At 42.6% G+C, this 20348-nt stretch overlaps 1 protein-coding gene across 2 annotated transcripts in view; it reads right to left on the bottom strand.

The window, feature by feature from the left end:
* Window positions 1–14611: 14611 nt before the first annotated feature.
* SYNGR4 (synaptogyrin 4) overlaps window positions 14612–20348 on the bottom strand; it is a 462192-nt gene continuing 456455 nt past the window's right edge. Inside the window, exon 4 of one of the 2 annotated variants that reach the window (XM_078650945.1) lies at window positions 14612–14999. In XM_078650945.1, the coding sequence (XP_078507071.1) occupies window positions 14793–14999 (207 nt within the window). In that variant the 3' untranslated portion in view covers window positions 14612–14792. The remainder of the gene's footprint in view (window positions 15000–20348) is intronic. The other variant, XM_078650944.1, reaches the window with a different exon arrangement.

Raw genomic sequence — 20348 nt, 5'->3', positions numbered from 1 at the left:
AGATGCCATCGAGTTATGGCGCAAAGAATCTCATAAAAGAACCGAAAAAGAAATCAGAAAGTCAGAATTAAGTAGAGAATCCTTAGAAAGAGCCCAAGAAAGGGAAATAATCGAAATAGGTGAACGAGTTAAAACCGAACAGTCAGACAGACAGAGGAATGCCCTCATTAAGGGTATGTATCTTCTTCTTGCCGAGGGCTTGCCAAAAGCAACCCCGGAAGCATCCAGTAATTTTCCGCCACCCTTAGTTCCGACCAAGCTACGTCACAAACAGACCGCAGCTGATATTTTTCTCTCGTCCTATTTGGACGACACAGTCCCAGAATATGCAAATCCTGTTCCGCCAGCTCCTGTAAATAATGTAAATCCTGCTCCTCCAATCACCGGGGCACCTGTTGCAGTACCTGTTACGGTACCCCCGGTCCAGCCCGTAGTACAAATTCCCGCTACTTCAGTCACTCTGCCAGCATGAAGAGTATCAGTCGACGATTCCAGTATAGGGGCCGCGGGAGGAGGTCCTCCTGGTACCCCGCCGCCAAGTAGACGTTTAGGAGCAGTCGAGTTACATGAACGTGCGTTACAGCGTACGCCTAAATATAAGTCCATTGCAGAAATCAGGCGACTTCTTACTGAATGCTGTTATGATCCAGTCCCAGGCGAGGATAGTATGGTTATATATTCCGTACGTATAAGACAGGTGTCCGAGTATTTGGTCACCCTACCGAATATGAAAGAAGATCTAGACAGAATGTATCGTTTCATTCGTACAGGACAAGATCCAGAAAGTATTGCTGAAGTCATGTCTCTCAGGAAATCTGAGATCCAGTTCATGTTATTAAAGTTTCTGATCAATTGTTTAATTAGGGAACAAGATTCCCCGACTAAAGATCCGAACGAAATGAAAATTCTGACAAAGTGGAGTGATAATATAGCCGAGGGTAAGCACAAGACACTCAATAGTATAGAGAGTATGTACAAGAAAATACGTAAAGAAATAATAAGGTTACACGAACAACGCAAAGAAGCACAAGTAAGCGAGAAAGAAAATGACTCTTCTACTGAAGAGGTAGACGACGAGAATACCGCCAGAATAGCGTATGTAGGTAAATCTAGAATTCCAGACCGACATTTACGCCTAGAACACAAGAAAGTCTTTCATCTTCCAGCACCAGAACAAGGTTCTCTAGAACAAGTATTTCAAGCTACCGATCAAATTCTGAAATCACGAATCGGTTATAGTGAATTAAGTACTATGCATGAACAAGAACTAGCCCGATCAGCAGTCCGATGGATTACTGATTCTACCACTTTTCCAGACGAAATAGTGGCACAAATGTTTCTGAAACTGCCCCCAGCCGAGCAGCGACTGGTGGGTATGTATATGATCCAACACCTCATTACACTGTATGAGGGTCAACATTCTGATCCAGGTCCGTTACATGATGTCCTGAACGAGTTACTCCAGTATAGATGGAAAGGTTTAGGTACCGATTTAATTAGTGTCATTCTAGAACAGCGCCACAAATATAGAACGTTTTTGAACCCGCATTTTGTTCATGTCTCACCTCCAGAAAGTAAACCGTTTTACATAGACAGACAGCATCCGTTACGAGAAGTACACCCAGTTAGGACACCAGATGGTGAAATGCAACGAGTATTTGTTTACACCCCAGTTACAAAGATGGAACTCTTAGAGATGAAGAAATTAATTCCCTGTCACGACAAAGATCCAGCAGGGTTCCACCGAGAATTAAAAGACATGCTCCGTATGGGAGAATACACGTATCCAGATATTATTAAAATGCTAAAAGTCCTGTTGCCCGCAGGGATATACGAAAAACTCAAGGAAAAGGATTGGGAGGTGGGAGAGAAAAAGATCGATTGGACAGCTCTAGAAGCTGAAGATAAGATACGAGTACCAGGTACCGGTCTTTACAAGAATCTCTACAAGTTTTACCTAGATTATTAGCCACTAAAAAGGAAGACTGGGATGCAATCTCAGCCTGTAAACAGAAACAAGAAGAAGATACTAGTGATTTTTATTCTAGATTTGAGAAATGTTTTAGCATCAACAGTGGTTTGAAGACGAGTAGCGAGTCATACCCTCATCTTTTTGTTACTAAATTAGTCGAGAATTCAAGTCCACAAGTTAAAAATCGAGTTTTGAAAGTCGAAAGTACTTGGCAAGCTAGTACCCCGTCCCAAATGCTCCAGATGCTCCAGTACCACCAGAATAGAATCAGAGAAGAGCAAGAACACGAAAGGAGACGTATGAAAGACACGAAAATGAAAGTACTAGTTGCACAATCTGTTCCTCAAGACAGTCAGAAGAGGGGTCCGAATCAAGCCAGTCATCCTGCAGCTCCCGTTAAAGGGACCTGCAATTATTGTAAACAGCCAGGTCATTTCATAAACGAGTGTGCAGTTCTGAAACACAATATAGCTACTGGTAAAACTAAAGAAAGACCTCGTCCGCCTAGACAAGAACAAGTTTCAAAGACTTCTCAGCCACAGAATGCACAACAGACAGTTCCAGCACCGCAGCCTATTGCTGCAACACAGCATGTTACACAGCAGATGTACCAGTATGCACAGACAGAGTATCCAGAGTATCAAGCGTATTCATGAAACAGCCTAGAGAGGGAGGTAGGCTTGCCTCTCATCGAGATTCCTGTAGATCAAGAAGGTCCCTATGTTCACAGTCAAGTATTAGGGAAAGACAGAAAGTTTTTGATTGATACAGGGGCAAGTAGGACGACTATTAGTCACGACGAGGTTCCAGGGGCTCCGCTCTCAGGCTCTAGAAATGTTTCCCTTGGATTTTCAGGAAAGCCTATTGTAAACGAGATATCAAAGCCAGTTACTCTTGAAGTAGGTCCATTGTCCCGAACTACTGATCTATTGCTTACGAAGTCCTGTCCAGAAAATTTGTTAGGTATTAAGACACTGAAAGAATTAGGTGCAGTTATTTGCTGTTCCCCAGAGGGGATACGTTTGTTTTTACGTGACTTCAAGGGTCACTATGTTTTACGAGATTTTGATCCGAGATTGTCTAATGTTCCGCAGCATCTATGGGCGCAAGGTCCAACTGATGTTGGCTTCATGCAAATCACACCCCATCGTGTGACTCTCAAGCAAGGTATAGTCTTGCCACGAATCAGACAGTACAGATTGCCACCTGAGGCTGTAGCAGCCTTATCCAAAATTATTGACGAGCTCATTGCTCAAGGAGTAGTTGTAGAAACTGACTCCAATGTATGTAATTCTCCTATCATTCCAGTCATGAAACGTACTGATCCAAATGCACCCCCAGTATATCGATTAGTGATTGATCTTCGAGAACTTAATAAATGTATCATTCCCCAGTACCCAGTTGTTCCAGATATCTCATCTTTATTGACAGCCATTGATTCTGAGGCTACATTTTTCACAGTCATAGACCTCAAAAACGCATTTTTCAGTGTCCCCATTCATCCAGACAGCCAGTACCTTTTCGGTTTTTGTTTAAATGGAAGGAGCTATAAATTCACACGAGCTCCTCAAGGTTTCACAGAAAGTCCTAGTATTTACAGTCAAGCACTTAAGAGACAACTAGACAATATTCACATGCCAACTGACACTGCCCTGCTCCAATATGTCGATGATCTACTGATCACTGCCCGTTCTGAACGTGCTTGCGAGCGAGCATCACTTACAGTTTTGTACTTCCTAGCCGACATGGGGCACAAGGTGTCCCCTTCAAAGCTTCAATTCTGTGTCCAGCAAGTGATCTACTTAGGCCACTTACTGTCCAAGTGGGGTAGGCAGTTGACACCCGATCGTATCCAGTTAATAGCGAGTCTTCCTCAGCCCAAGACCCAGAAGGAGGTACGTGCTTTTATCGGCCTTACTTCCTATTGCAGACAATGGATTCCTCAGTATGCATTTCTAGCCAAGCCACTGATACAGTTAACGACACAGGAGGCAGCCGTATCGACTGTCCTCCCTTGGACATCTGAACATACACTTAGTTTCAATGAATTAAAGAAAGCCTTATGCCAAGCTCCTGTCCTAGCTACACCGAACTACAATAAGCCTTTTACACTTTTTGTCACAGAACGTAATGGTACAGCATTATCTGTTCTCACACAAGATCAAGCCGGACAATACAAGCCCTGTGCTTATTTTTCGAGCACACTAGATCCAGTAGCCCAGGCTCTGCCTGCGTGCCTCAAGTCAGTTGCAGCCACAGCACTAGCTATCAGACAAAGTGATTCCATAGTATTAGGACACTCCCTGACAGTACAAGTTCCACACTCCGTGGAAGTTCTTTTAAACCGAACACAGACTCAGCACTTGACAATTGCACGTTTGACAGGTTATGAACTGACACTGTTCCAGCCACACATAGAAATCAGACGCTGCAACGTTTTAAATCCTGCTACACTGTTACCGTCAGTTACTTCAAATCCTGTCACACATGATTGTGTGGAAGTAGTTAACACTATGACTAAGCCAAGACAAGATCTGACAGATATTCCATTACCAGATCCTGACCTGACACTTTATGTGGATGGTTCATGTATGAGAACGAGTACAGGAGAACTAGTAGCCGCGTATGCAGTGACTACTGACACTGAAGTTATTGAAACACACCGTATTGACACCCTGTCTGCTCAGGCAGCAGAGCTAGTTGCTCTGACACAAGCCTGCATACGTGCCAAGAACCTGAAAGTTAATATTTACACAGATTCACGCTACGCATTCGGAGTTGTACACGACTTCGGAGTGCTCTGGCAGGAGAGAGGTTTCATGACTTCTCATGGAACCAAGATTCAGCATGGTCTCCTTATTCAAGCTCTGTTAGATGCAATACATTTACCAACAGCTATCGCTATCATAAAATGCAAAGCACATACGAAAGTTACTGACATTATTTCCCAAGGTAATGATCTAGCAGATCGAACAGCCAAGCTTACAGCACAGACACCAGACATACCAGTTAACAAGACACCGACATCCACTCTAGAACAGACTTCTTGTATGACAGTTAAGGACCCTACTCAAGATGTCATAGATATCCAGTTACATGCTACTCCTGAAGAAATTAAGAAATGGTCCGAACAAGGAGGGGTCCAGACAGATCAGGGATGGGTGACGAAGGGTAGAGCCACATGGTTTCTCCCCGACTCAATGGTTCAAGTCATTATCAATACCGCACATAGTCCTGCACATTTAGGAGAAAAAGCCATGTTAGACAGTATCCAGAACATTTGGTTTAACAAGCATTTACGAGCTGCAGCCAAGCAGAAAGTCCGTACCTGTATGATATGTTGCCAGTTCAATCCAGGTAAAAGTGTCCCGGTGGAACAAGGTGGATTCCAGCCTCCTGACCACCCTTTTGAAGTCCTCCAGATGGATTATATTCAGATGGAGCGATGTCGAGGTTTCAAGTATGTCCTTGTAGTTGTATGCGCTTTGTCCAGGTGGACAGAAGCATATCCAGTCCCAGATTACACAGCCGCGACCACTGCCAAGCAGTTGGTTCGTGAATATTTCCCCCGTTATGGACTCCCTAGGGTCGTGTATTCTGATAACGGCCAGCCATTCTCATCTGAATTAATGAAGCACGTTTCCCTTTTGTTAGGGTACCAGTGGAAGTTCCATTGTGTACGCCATCCAGAAGCAGCCGGTCTCGTAGAGAGACATAATCAAACCTTGAAAATCCGCATTGCCAAAATCTGTAAAGAAAAAGGTGTAGACTGGTTAGTTGCCCTGCCAGTCGCTCTGTTCTATATGCGCATGGTCGCACATTCCAGATCAGGTCTGTCCCCTTATGAGGTCGTATTCGGCCGTCCCCCGAATATGTGGGGTACACCTAGACCCCGAAGTATTACAGATGTTTCCAGTAATATGCTGACAGATTACCTAGCTTCCTTGATGTCTGCCCTACACTCTTGTCGTTCACAGGTTGCCGCCGCATTTCCAGACAATACCGAGGTGAAACCGCATGAAATTGTTCCAGGAAGCTTGGTTCTCGTCCGGAATTTTGATCGTTCAAGTCCGCTGGAGCCTCGCTGGAAGGAGCCGAAGTTGGTCCTTTTGACCACCCGTACTGCCGTCAAGTTGGAAGGCAGGAAGGGGTGGGTCCACCTGTCACACGTCAAGAAATTTCACGGACTAACAACTGTTTCCAAGAACTTTTCCAAGGATTGTCAAGATTTTAAAGACTGCCAAGAAACTATTCTTAAGGACTGTCCCGCAAATGACATTGATACCAAACCTCCCCTGTTAGAGAAAACTCCGCAGCAGGAGTATAAAAGTAAGCTACGGTCTAGTAAAATAAGTCAGCCAGTTTAATTGTCTAAGTCCTCCCCTAGGTGAAACGGTTAGACAGGTATCTGACATGTATGAAATAGACCCCCATAGTGAGAGAGTTAGTCAAAACTCAATCCGATGTATCGTTTTTCTAAGTTTTATATTGTTTTTAAGCTTAATGGTTACCTGCACGAGCTATGCATTTCATTTATGTTTTCCAATTTCTCATGTAAATAAGTATTCTAATGCTACAGTAGAGCACACATTTAGTGATCTGCCTCCTCACGAACTATCCTATCGTCTTGCTATGCGCAACAATTCATTTATCCGTATGTTACATTATTCACACCAGACCAGCAATGCCACAAATTGTTGGGTGTGTGGTCGACTCCCCCCTTTCCAGACACCGAAGGGAGTTCTGCCACTGTTTCCTTATCCGTTTTCACATAATGGCTCATGTGGAGCCTGGTCCATGTTAACGTCATCCTCAACTGATATGTCCCTTCTGAACAGTACATGTTTTCCAGACAAGCAAGGTCTTCCCCACAGAACAGGGTTAGATCTAGAAAATGAAGTTTATAATTTAGGTAATTATTCTTCGAATTTTATGGTCCTGAATGTTCAGTCTGATCCTACTCCAGACTTACCTGCTATTTCAGTACTACCAGTCAAAGGCGAATTATGTGTCAGAAATAATGGTTCCGTACATGTAGGACATAGTGATTGTACTACTATTGTCAAGTATAGTGACAGTGGGAAATCTATTTTCAAAGCTTCACGTCATTCTTATTTTGTTTGTGGTCAGACCGCATATGTTCGTCTGCCCCTCGATTGGGAGGGAACCTGTTACATTGCCTTCCTACTGCCACCAGTTTTCCTAGCCCCGTCTGATTATCATAGAAACACACATCTAGTACACATTAGACATAGAAGGGAGATTGAGTCCCCGATTGTCGATCAAACTGAAACTGCTCTAGAACAGTATACAGATTTCAATAGAGGTTTCTTCTTCTTCATAGGACCTATCCAGAATAGTAAGTTAATACGTAGATTGACCAGAACCCTTGAAGCAGTAGTGAATGAGACTGCCTCTGCTCTAGGTAACTTAACCGAAGAGCAATCTGCTATGAGATTTGTCGTGCTCCAAAATCGTCTCGTTCTTGACGTCATACTGGCCGATAGAGGAGGAGCATGTAGAGTCATCGGATCTAGTTGCTGCATTTTCATTCCTAATAACGCGCCGTCTGTTTATTCAGCTATAACCAGACTTCATAAAATTGCCCATCAGTTACACCAGAATCCAGGCACCTGGACATGGTCCGGTTGGTTTTGGAGTATAATTTCTGCCTGGGGATGGAAAGTATTGTCATTTCTAGGTATTGCAGTAGCGATCATATTCAGTTGCTGCCTCTGTATACAATGTGGCCCTGCGATTTGCGGCATTTGTGCTACCTCTTGTATTCCTAGTCCCAAGTCCCGTCCTAAATCCCGTTCCAAGAAAATTCGAGACGAGCAAATGATACTGTATGAAATGATAGATGGTATCATGAATATTGATGTTTCCTGATGGAAACGTAGTGACAAGGAGGGAATGTGGAAAAGTAAATTTTGCCATGTTCTGTGTCCCTACGTGTCCTCCATCCTATGTTGTATGTGCATGATTAATATGCATATGTATTCCCCATGATCGATTAAAGACGCAATTACAGTTGTGTCCATCTCCAGTATGCCAGTTCCTAGTTTTCGTGAATACAACGAGTATTAGGCCTATGTAAAGCTACGTTGCCACGTTTCTCAGTGTGCACGTTATTTCATTGAAAAGTCCCCGTTTCTAGGCCTCAAAAGGGCCCGGACTCAGATTCAGCTCCTGTCTCCTGAACCCTCGCTGAGGAGCGATACAGCCCCCACCTGTATCCCTGACCCTTCACTTACTTCCTGCCTCACAGTGCCCGGCTCGGCCTGACTCTGCCTGCCAGTCTGCCAAGAGTATGTTATGATTCTAGTTATCAGTCCAGCTCTCCTTCCCTGCTTTCCTAAGCTACTGAATCGCATCAATAGTTTCAGTCATCGTCTAGCCTTTACGTCTCCATGTAAGAGAAATACTGTATTAATGGTCATTTAATATTCCTCAACACACACTACATGTAAAATAATGCATGCACCAGTCTTAGTGTCTGTTAGCCTTTACCCTGATAACTTTTGGATTCTATCAACATGTTCTCTAAACATCAGATACTAGATAGTGTTTAGGTACATGTCGCTCTGACTCTCCAGACTTCAGTCTCTGCTCCTAGCGCAGAAGTCATAGCCCCCAGCTTCTCCTAGTAACACGTCATTGTCAGTTTGCGCGCACCACTAGGTTAGAGGTCCCGGCTCCTTAGGTAGCCCCCTCCATGTTTCCGCCCCATTTATGACATATTCCGTTACGTTTACATCACATGTCTATGTATACGCCTCTTGTTACACCTACTTTCACCCTTATCTTTCGCGACTGTTGCTAACTCCACCCACTGTCACACCTACTGTATGTACTGTAATGCAATTGTTTTAGTATATATACTTGTGTATTGTTATTAAAAGCCAGCGCGCTCATTCCAGCTCCTGCCCGACAGCTGTCGGGGCCCCCCTGTTGGCTAGCCATCCCAGATCTTGCCCGTGCAGGTTGTCCTGTTCCTGTCCTTTATGCTGTATTAAACCTGCAAACTCCTACTACCTCGAATCTTGACTCTTATTTATTGAGCTATCTGTTATTGTTATATCCAGTCAAAAATAGAGGTATTATTTATTTATTTACCACAGGCGGATGGGAAAATTTGTTTCGCCAATGTCTTGTCCCCATTCTTTTGGATTCCAAGCCTTCTTTAAGTGTGTTGAAGAATAAGAAATTGAAGCAATTCTGTGTTCACTACAAATGAGATTCAACCAATGCAAAACAGACAATTTAGAATTATCTTTCCAATAAGTTATTATAATCTTGAAGGCGACAGCAAGAAACAGATCAAATAAAGTAGATTTGGGAAAGACTTGGTCAAAATCTGGCGATAAGGTGCCTAAAAATATATTATGGATATTAAAGGGAATATTATATGAAAAAATCAATAAACATTTTGACCAAATATGTCTCCAAAAAGAGTTAACTTTAGGACAATGAAAAAGTAGATGTATTAATGAGCCTTCTACAAGAAGGCATGACCAACAAGAGGCTGAAATTGAGTGATTAAATTTATGAAGGAGAGAATGCGTAAGAACAACTCTATTATAAATAAAATATAGCAATTGTGTTATTCTGGCAGCCTTGGAGGTTTTGAATAGTTTCTGCCATAATTTGTCCCATTGCAGAATAGACAAAGTTTGGGATAAGTTGTGTTCCCATTCAAGTTCAACCTTAGACTTACTACAAGGAGAGGATATAGCAGATAAGATTTTATATAGAAAAGAGGCACTGGATACAACATTAGAAGAGATACATGAGTCAGGTAGGTTATAAATCTCTTGCAATCTATGAAAAGGCTAAATCACATCATCAGCAAACAGTTGATAAACATAAAAAATACCCTTTTCTCTCCAATGTTTGTAGTAAAAGGATTTGTGCCGAAATCTGATGTAACTATTAAACCATAATGAGGAAGCCACAAGGTGTAAAGAAAGGTGTTCGTAATATGTGATGGGAATATTTCAAAATTGGATATTTAGAAATAAAAGTACAATTGGACATAAAAATCACATCCTGAAAAGAAAAATCATTTAACAGTGAATTTTCAACGGAAACCAATGAAGGTTTAGATATATCTTGATAATCTTTAAACAAAGCATCAAATTGGCGAATTAAAAATGCATTATGATACAATCTAAAATCAGGAAATCGGACACCACCTTCAGATTTAGGACGGGACAATTTGAAAAGAGCAATACGAGCATGCTTATTGTTCTAAAGGAACTTAGTACATATAGAATTAATCTGAGAAAAATAATAATTAGGAATTTTAAAGGGCAACATTGACAAAATAAATAATATCTGAGGAACAAGCATCATTTTAATGGTATCAAGTATACCCCACCAAGATAAAAATAAGGGAGACCAAGAGGATAGCAAATTGGTAACTTTAAGTTTCAGGGCAGTAAAATTATGAGACAGTGTGTCACGAATATTGGAGGAAAACCAAATTCCTAGATATTTAATTTTTTGGGGACACCCTGTGAAATTAGTAGACTCAAACATATGTTGAGAACAGGAATCATTTAATGGCAAAATCTCCGTTTTGGAAAAGTTTAATTTATATCCAGAAGTTTGAGAAAATTAGGAAATTTCTTGTAAAAAATTAGGGAGAGAGGTTACAGGGTCAGACATATAAATAAGAATATCATCTGCAGATAATTTAATATGATGGGATTTTAACTTAAAACCAGAAATCTGTGAATTATTTCTAATACGCTGAAGAAAAGGTTCCAAACATAGTAGAAAAAGTAAAGGGGAAAGGGAACATCCTTGGCGTGTGCCCCGTTGCAGGCAAAAATATGAGGAATAGAGACCATTAACAAAGAAACAAGCCTTCGGATCTGTATACAGCAATCTAATATAAGAAATAAACGTGGGGCCAAAATCAAACCAATGCAAAGTATGTAACATAAACTCCCAATTAATGCGGACAAAAGCCTTTTCAGCATCTAATGATAGCGCTGCTAAGGGGGAAGGGTATTTCTTGCTGAGAGTGAGAATATTGGAAAACATTCTAGCATTATCAGAGGCCAAACGACCTTTAACAAAACTAGATTGATCTGGATTAATAAGAATCGGGATAACATTCTCCAATCTGGTGGCTACATTTTTTGCGAAAACTTTACAGGGGCAAAAACTGTTTCAGACTGCAGATAAAAAAGTTAAAGAAAAACACACCAAAGTGCTTTAAAGACACAGAGCTCTTAATCCGGCAGCTTCCCCTCAGTACAAACACACATGCACCTCTTAAGAGCTATCACAAGTCTTTGGAATGGAAGGTGCACCAGAAATGAAGTCTGGATAGCAACTTTAATCCTTTATCCTTCTTTGCTGGTGACTATGCTGTAACCGGGGAACTCGGAGGACATGGATTTCAAGCTGGCATTTGACTTGACTGACCCTTACTCTGGGGTGAATACCCGGGCTACACTTCCATTACCAGGACCACTAAGGATCTTTGTGAGTACTCTACTAGACAGACCAAGTCCTGATGAAGTTCCTTATGCAAAAGGAACGAAACACGTTGGCTGATGGCTGATTTTAATTCAATTGTAAATAAAGAAGGATGATGGACTAAACTTGCTATCCAGACTTCATTTCTGGTGCACCTTCCATTCCAAAGTATCTTGCTCTTTCTGGATTCCAGTGGCGCTCAACTGCGGCGAGTGCCAGAAGTAGATGCACAGGACAATAAATTTAATGCGATAGGGATTGATGCTCCGAAACTGTGGTCAGCCGTTGGGAGCATTCTCTAAAGCTATCACAAGTCTGTGCAGGTCGGGCTTTTGGCCTGGTGGCACTGAGTGGGTCAATCTTTTTTCACGCCTCGCAACCCACCGTGACCTCCTACTCGGTCTCCCTCATGTCTCCATTTTCCCTCTCTCACGTACGCTTCATTTCTTTTAATGCCTTTTATATATGTGTTGCTTTGTAAAACACACAATAAAGCGTTTGTAAAACACATAAAAAAGTATCGGCAATGCAACAGGTCTCACATTTACTCGAGTTTGAGCTATATGCATTGTAAATGCCAATGCCTTTTATTTATGGTTTGTTTTTTAAAACATAAATAAAAGGCATTGTCATTTACAATGCATGTAGCTTAAACTTGCATAAATGCGAGACCTATTGCATTGCAAATTCTTGTTTTTTTATACTCACCACGCCCTGCTCCTCCATTGCTTTCCTGCACCTCTCTCTTTGCGTTTTTAAACATTTATATTTCAGGAGGTCTGACCAACTACAATATGCTACCAGCCCACTCATTTCTCTAAATGTGTTTTCACACAAAGTTTATCTTTTAATTTTACTGCTCCAAAATGGACCACCATCATTGAACAGTGCATGCACACTGATACATGTCATCGAGCTGGACCGAAAAACCAAAAGGCTATGCATGCACGTTTTTTTTTCCGCCGATGCCGTTCAGCATCTGCAAGAAGCAATCTTTTAGCAACGACAAGGCAAAAAAGTTGGCTAATAACTTTCAAAGGATAGACTATTTGCTATGCGAATGCTTTTTTTCAAATACATTCTGTGCCCTCCAGACAGAGACCATTTGTCAATGTATATAAAATCAGCATGACCCTGTCACTGAAGATGTAGGCCATCCTGAATTGCTAGGCCATCTGAAAGGGAAGGTAAGCATAGCAGACCAGTGTTAGCACTGTTGGGCCTCCCCACTAAGATGCAGTTTAAATACTATGGCACAGACTGCTTGGACCACATATGAGCCTACCCCTCCTACTTAGAGATATTCGCTTTGAAAACACAAAAGATATTTGATGGGATTGAAAGAAATACTTGAATACAGAAAAAGCCGCTTGAATCAAAGTCAAGAAAATGCTAGAGAGACACACGGAAAAAGACACCATACACAAAAGAAAGAGATGTGTAAAAGCTCCAAACAGCAGTTAAACCTCAATTTGGGAAAGGCAGTATCATCAGGGAAAAAAACAGGACTCCAACTGAGACTTCAAAACATGTACAGGAAGTGCTTTGTATGGCGCATAAGGCACAACATGGCTTTGGTCCAAAACAAGACCTTCGGTCCAAAAAAAAGAAAAGATTTAAGAAAAGATTTTCATGGTATGTCCCTGGAAGATGCCTAAGCTCTACCTGCAGAACAGTTGGGGTCCAGAGATTCCACACTGCTTCATGGAGTGGTAAAAGCGTTGTCCACGCAATCTGTATATTTTGGAACATGCTTCTGGAGCTTTTGAGAAATCAAACAAATTAAACATGGCTTTTCCACCTTTCCATATAGGGTATGCTAGCTTAACTATCGTTCCCCTCCTTTCTGCAGATGATAGCGCTAAGACGACTTTGGGCATTTGCCCCGCTCTACAAAACAAATAAATAAAAAAAGCCACTCATGAATTTAGCTAATGGCCTCCTGGAGTGGAGCTTACGTCCACCTTGTCTTTGTAAAATACTGAAGAAGGACCAAATGCTGAAAACGAGATGTTTTAACCCTGCTCTGTAATTTGAGTACTTCCTCAGATGTATCATGTATGGCAGTTAAGAGGTTAAGTTGACATATTAACCCCTTTGCCGCGTGGCAAATTCCGACGTGGTGCGAGGGGGGGCAGGGCTGGGCGTGGCGCTCAGGTACCGAGGACGGCTCCGGTCGTCAAAAATCACGGTGGGCGTGTGCTCATGACGGCCGGGAGCCGTCCGAACTCCGCCCACCAATTAATTTGCCCGCACAGGCGGGGAATTAACTGCGCGTGGGCAGAGCGGCAACGGTCGGACGGCTCCCAGCCGTCATGAGCACACGTCTACTGTGACTCATGATGGCCGGAACCGTCATGAGCATCGATGAGGTTAAACCGGGTTTGGCTATCTTAATAAAGGATGATGTTACTTATGTTGCATTTTATAATGCATCATTTGTGTTGTGATTTCAGCCTTGTGGATTGCTTTGGATTGCACTATTAAGTATACTGAAGCGGATTTATTTCTGGCAATGTTGGCGCCATGTAAATTAGATGACTACAAATACATAAGGACTTCCCTCCTCATGACTGGTTAGTAATCAAAGATGCAATGCTAGAGAACCATCGGTCACAGTTCATTATTGAATTAAATTTGGGCAGACGATTCCAAATTAATAACCCACTGGTGCATGGTACTGTATTCTGTAGATCCCAAATGTGTTGCTCTTTTGAGAGCTCATAAACCAGGCCGGGAATAATTTTTTGTTGTATATTTTCACAAACTCTGCTACAGTTAATCTGTTCTGTATAATGCTGAGCTGAGTTAGTGCTGGAAGGCACACTAAGCTTCAGAATCTGTATAATAAAATGCTTAGTGAGAAGTAGGCATTTTACATTCAGAAGGAACATTTTTCTGAAGGAAAAATTTACTTAGATACCACATTGTTGAAATGGACCCGAAGGAGCTAGTAAGAAGCAAAAGATGTAAAAGCAATTCTTAAGTATATTTCATGCTCTGAGTCCTAGTACAGAGAACATCAGCTTGGCCACAACATCTGACATGTTACCCTTTTTTCCAGGAGCCCTTGTAGGGCCCTCTCTATAGACAGAGTGGTACAAAATGAGGAGGGTGGTAACAAAAGAAATACAACCAAGAGCAAATTATAAGCGCCCAAACTTTTGTTTTATCAAAGGTGTCAATGGTTTACTGAGAAATGTCTTGCAAGTGTGATACATAACTTACTTTAAAGTTTCACAAAAATGTAATCGATCAATCTGTTTACCGATAAGAGACAATGTAATTTATTATATTATTCCTGAATGATCATTAATGACAGTCTTCAATATTTGGTCATGGGATTGATCCCGCTGAGGGCAGGATTCATTTGGTAAGAGGCTGTCATGCCCAATGGGGTGGAGTGGAACTCCACTGAGCTGGTTGGAGTGAGTTTGCCCAGGTTGGGCTCTGAGCCTTCATCTGGAGAGCGGGTATAGCCTCCTGCAGCAGTTGAACGCAGGCGGGTTCCAGTTAGGTACACCAATATTGCCTGAAAGGAGAAAATAAGTGGTTAGACATGCCAGATACAAAATCTGTCATACATTTACAAACAAAGGGGGATACCATGGATCCCGAAAAGTCCGCTCTCAGAAAGTAATATCTAATTCACAATGTATTAATGTTATTTTCAGGATAGTAAGTGGAAAGGAACAATTTTCAATAGTTCTAGTTCTTTATAATGTGCATTTTGTCTGAATCCATAAGTTTTAGAATATCTTTGAATGTGTGTGGGATCCCGGAACAACTGTTTTAAAATATAAATATTTGTAGATTGAAATCAATCTAAACAAAAAAACATGTTCATAAGACGGAAGTCAACATTTTTCTTTTTTTTAAATATTTTATCCAACTGGTAAAATGAGCCATACTAAAGTATATGTGACTGAAAACATCACATTCGACATTGATTGATTGATTCAACAAAATGCAGGTGTATCAGAAAGTAACAGCAATCGGCTTTAAATTCAAATGCAAAAGAGAAAAAAAGTACGTGCATTTCATTAATTTTGACACAGACGATTTCCTAGGAAGCTGTGAGACTTAACTAAGATATCATAACAGGAAATTACATCACTTATTTAAAGAAACCACAGAAGGGGCTTCAAGTCTCAGACTACAAAACCACCACATAAAGTACATAAATGTTTATTTCAGTTACCAAATGTATATTAAATGATTTGTTCTCACTTGTCCACATTCAGCAAACGCATCTGCACTAGTAAAGATACATCTGCCAATGCAGGTACTGCCTAAAACACACTCGTACAGCAACATATAACCAATTCATGTTATGGTCCACATCAAACAACCCAAAGCAGTGTCCTCCATATATGCATCTGTTCATGGATAGATAAATCCGCCAACGCAGGTACAGCTTAACATACACTTGTACAGCAACATATAACAAAAGCATGTTATGGTCGTTATCAAAGAACCCAATGTAGTGTCCTCCATATATGCATCTGCTCAAGTAAAGACACATCTGCCAATGCAGGTACCGCCAAAAACACACTCGAACAGCAACATATAACCAATGCATCCATGGCCCTCATCAAAGAATTTAACGCAGTATCCTCCATGTACATGTTTAGGGTTAAATGCCCAGTGATGTCTCCTTGCACACATGTATTGTCCTAAATTACCTGGGCAGGCTCCCATTGTACAGGTGTAAGAAAACAAGTTACTTAGAACGGTGTGGCTCACTGGTTAGAGGCGGCAGACCCGGGAGCAGAGGATGGCCCGGGACCAGGGTTCAATTCCCGACGCGGCAGGGTCTTGGACCAGGGTCAACGGACTCGATAATTCTCACCTCGTGCCTACTCTAACTAGGGATCACACTCGGCAACTCTGGGCATTAGCTTGCCTCATCTCCACAACGGCCCCCCACATACGCCGAGGATGCCTAGTTTCACCTTGGAGATACCCAGTAGGGACCATCTCACAGGGAAAGCCAGGACGGGTTCCCCAGCGGTCTACAGCGCAGAGATACTCCTTCGGGAGTCGATTCTAGCGCTTTACAAAACCCACAATCAATGTTACCTGTAACTTCAGTTATTCAGTATTGGTATCTTTCATAGATTCACATGCCTGAATCATTCCCCGTCGCCGAGGCGGGAGTCCCACGGTATATAAAAAAGCAGTGCCAAAAGTAAATTACAGTAGTAGGCCCTATGAGAAGGCCTGAGGCCTAGATTGTAGTAGCCTATCTACCTCATTATGCTAAAAAGACCAAAGTCTTTGCACCAATCAGCTTACAGCACCCTCTAGAACCCTCTCTGCAGAGCCAGTTCTCCTCAGATTTTCATAACACAAGTGGGAATGAGTATCCCAAACTTAGAGAACTGACTGTCCGGGGAGGAGGGTGGGTGCATGTGAATTTATGAAAGATACCAATACTGGATAACTGAAGTTTCAGGTAAGTAACTTGTTTTCTTATACAGTATTGGGGTATATTTCATAGATTCACATGCCTGAATCAGAATAGCAAGCAATAAGCCAGGCAAAAGTCGGTTGCGGATGGTGGGAGACTTATTGTGGTGCACCCCCATAAACTTATGTTTAACAATCAACAATTGCAAAGTAAACGATCTACTAATAAAATCATGTCTAAATTCATAGTCATCTAGTACTCCACAGGAAAGGAATATTAGCAAACATAAACAAGCAATCTGTTAAATATGCCCTTCTTTTATATCAACAAAATACTGAATAGTATACACACATTATAAAATGAACCAAACATTGTTACCTGAATATGTTCTTATGGAAACAGGTGGCGTAAAACCGCTTGGCCAACTGCTGCATCCTCTGATTTGCTGATTGCAGGCAGTAATGTCTTGTAAACGTGTGGGCATTCTTCCATGTCGCAGCACGGCAAATGTTCTCTAGTGTCACTCCTGCAAACAATGCTGTAGATGCTGCCACAGCTCTTGTAGAATGAGACCTTACAGTCCTTTGTAGTGGTCGGTTAGCTTTAACATGGCAGAAATGGATCGCAGAGGCTATCCATCTGGAAATTGTGGCTTTAGTGACCGCTTTCCCCAGTGTAGTTTGGCCATAAGCCACGAATAACTGATGTGACTTTCTGAAGTTCTTTGTTCTTTGAAGATAAAACTTTAAACATTGGTTAATGTCCAAAGAATGTAGTGTTCTTTCGCCGGGGTTGTAGGATTTGGGAAGAAAACCCACAATTTCACTGGTTCATTCAGATGGAACTGAGAAGGTTCTTTGGGTATGAAAGTTGGATTACATACTCTTGAGAAAAATGAAAGAAAGGTTCTTTGATAGTGAAAGCCTGAATTTCTCCTATTCTCCTAGCAGAAGATAGGGCTAAAAGCAGGGCGACCTTCCATGTCAAGAATTTGAGGTCGGCTTTGTAGATCGTTTCGAACGAGTGCTTCATCAGCTGTGGGAGGACCGTGTTGAGTTACCATTCCGGTGGTGAAGGTTTAATTGGAGGATAAGTCCGGAAAAGACCCCTCATGAATTGTTTTATCAGTAACGAAGAGCATAGTGATGGAGTGTCAGCCACTTTCCTGAACCTGGATAAAGCCGCTAAATGGACCCTTATGGACGAGAATGAAAGACCAGAGCGAGCCAAATGTAAAAGATTAGGCAGAATTTTCTCCGTTTGAGCTTCGATAGGGTGTAAAGCGTTTGAAGTACACCAGGAACAGAACCGCTTCCATTTGAGACGATAGGTCTTCAACGTGCTCTGGGCTCGTGCTTTCTTCAAGATGTCCCGGCAGTCTTGAGGAATGTGTAGGTGTTGAAATTCTAAGAAGTTAGGAGCCATGCGTGCAATTTCAGAGATTGAGGGTCTGGGTGAAGTATCTGACCGCCGTTGCGTGACAGTTGTGTTGGAGCCGGTAAAAGGTTGATCGGAGGCTCCTGTGACAGCAACATGAGGTCCTGAAACCAATATTGACGAGGCCATCTGGGAGCAATTAGAAGGAGACGGCAGCTCTCCAATTTCATCTTGCGCAACACTCACGGAATCAGCGGGATCGGAGGAAAGGCGTAAGCATAGATCCCTGACCATCGCATGGACAGGGCATTCCCTCTTGACTCCTGTTGAGGGTATCTGCTGGCGTAATACCGGCATTTCTTGTTCTGGTGGGTCGCAAATAGATCCAACGTTGGTTTGCCCCAAGTCTGAAACACCTTGATCAATTGTGTGTTGTCCAGCTCCCACTCGTGGCAATCCAATAAGGATCTGCTTAGTTTGTCTGCCAGGATATTGTGCAGACCTTTGACATGTTCCGCCTTGAAAATTCTTGAGCCTCTTTTGATAGTGTAGCTGACCTTGTCCCACCCTGCTTGTTTACATAAAACATGCTGGTGGTATTGTCCGTTTGGACCAGGACTGAAGACCCCGCGATTCTGGGGTGGAACGCTTGTAGAGATAGGAAGATGGCTCTCAACTCTAGACTGTTGATGTGGCATTTCTTGTGTTTCTGAGACCATTTGCCTTGCACCTGCAAGTCTTGGATATGGCCTCTCCAGCCCTCCATGGACGCATCCGTCGTCAGGACGAAGTCTGGAGGAGTTTGCAAGAATGTGAGTCCTTGTTTTAGATTGTGAAGTTGTGTCCACCATTGAAGAGCATCCACTATACGTGGGGTGACTTTGCTAATGTCCTCGAAGGAGCCTAATGCTTGCTGCCATTGAAGATGTAGCTCCTCTTGTAGAGGCCGCATTTTGAGACGTGCCAGCGGAATGAGATTTTTGGCTGAGGAACACATTCCCAGAAGTGAAGCAAAGAGGCGAACAGAAAGTGACTTTCTTTTGGATAGCTTTATGGCCAATGCCTGTAGACGGAGCTGCCTTTCATGAGACAAGAATGCCTTGCATTGTATCGTGCCCAGACAAGCTCCTAGGAAAAGTAGGATTCTTTTCGGAACCAATTGAGACTTATTTTTCGTTGACAGTGAGACCTAGGGATGCAAAGAGATTGCGGCAAACTGTTATGTCGCTCTGCACTCTGCATTTTGATGGACCTTTGACTAGCCAGTCGTCCAAGTACGGGAAAACCTGGATCCCTGATGAGCGTAGTGGAGCCGCTACTGGGGCCAGGCACTTTGTAAAAATCATTGGCGCCGACTTGAGACCAAATGGGAGAACTTTGAACTGATAATGGGCGCCAGCCACAGTGAAACGGAGATACTTTCGATGTTTTGGATGGATTGGGATGTGGAAGTATGTGTCTTCCATGTCCAAGGAAGCCATACAATCTCCCTTGTTGAGGCAATTTAGAATTTCCGAAAGAGTGCCATGCAGATACCCTGCTTCTTGAGATATTTGTTGAGTTTACGCAGGTCTAGGATCGGTCGCCATTCCCCTGATTTCTTTTTTATGAGGAAAAAACGGGAATAGAAGCCTGTCTGCCTCTGATGTACTGGAACTTTTTCTAAAGCGTTCTTGAGGAGCATCGAATGAACTTCCTTGAACAATAAGTGAAGACGAGGGGGAAGGGGAACCCTGGACGGAGTTATTGGTGGTTTGGTGACAAACTCCAGGGTGTGACCATGTCGACGATCAGGCCAGTACCCACTGATCGGATGTAATCCGCTGCCACCGTTCTTGAAAGGCAGATATCTTCGCGCCCACAGGGAGGGAAGGAAATAAGGTTGGCGCCCGGCTGCTCTCACTGTTTTCTGTGAGTGTCTCGCCCTTGATTGTTTGTGCGCTTTCGTCCTCCTTGGCGAGAGAAACTAGCTGTTCCGGACTGTCGATAAGAAGACTGATAACTTTGCCGGCACTGAGGCTGATATTGTCTGCCTTGTTGGTAGTAGTTTCCTCTAGAGGAGTATCCACGTCCTCTAGCACCTCTAAAAGA

This window comes from Lissotriton helveticus, chromosome 7 (assembly GCF_964261635.1).
Source record: "Lissotriton helveticus chromosome 7, aLisHel1.1, whole genome shotgun sequence".
Lineage (NCBI taxonomy): Eukaryota > Metazoa > Chordata > Amphibia > Caudata > Salamandridae > Lissotriton > Lissotriton helveticus.
This window is presented reverse-complemented; position numbering and strand designations above follow the sequence as displayed.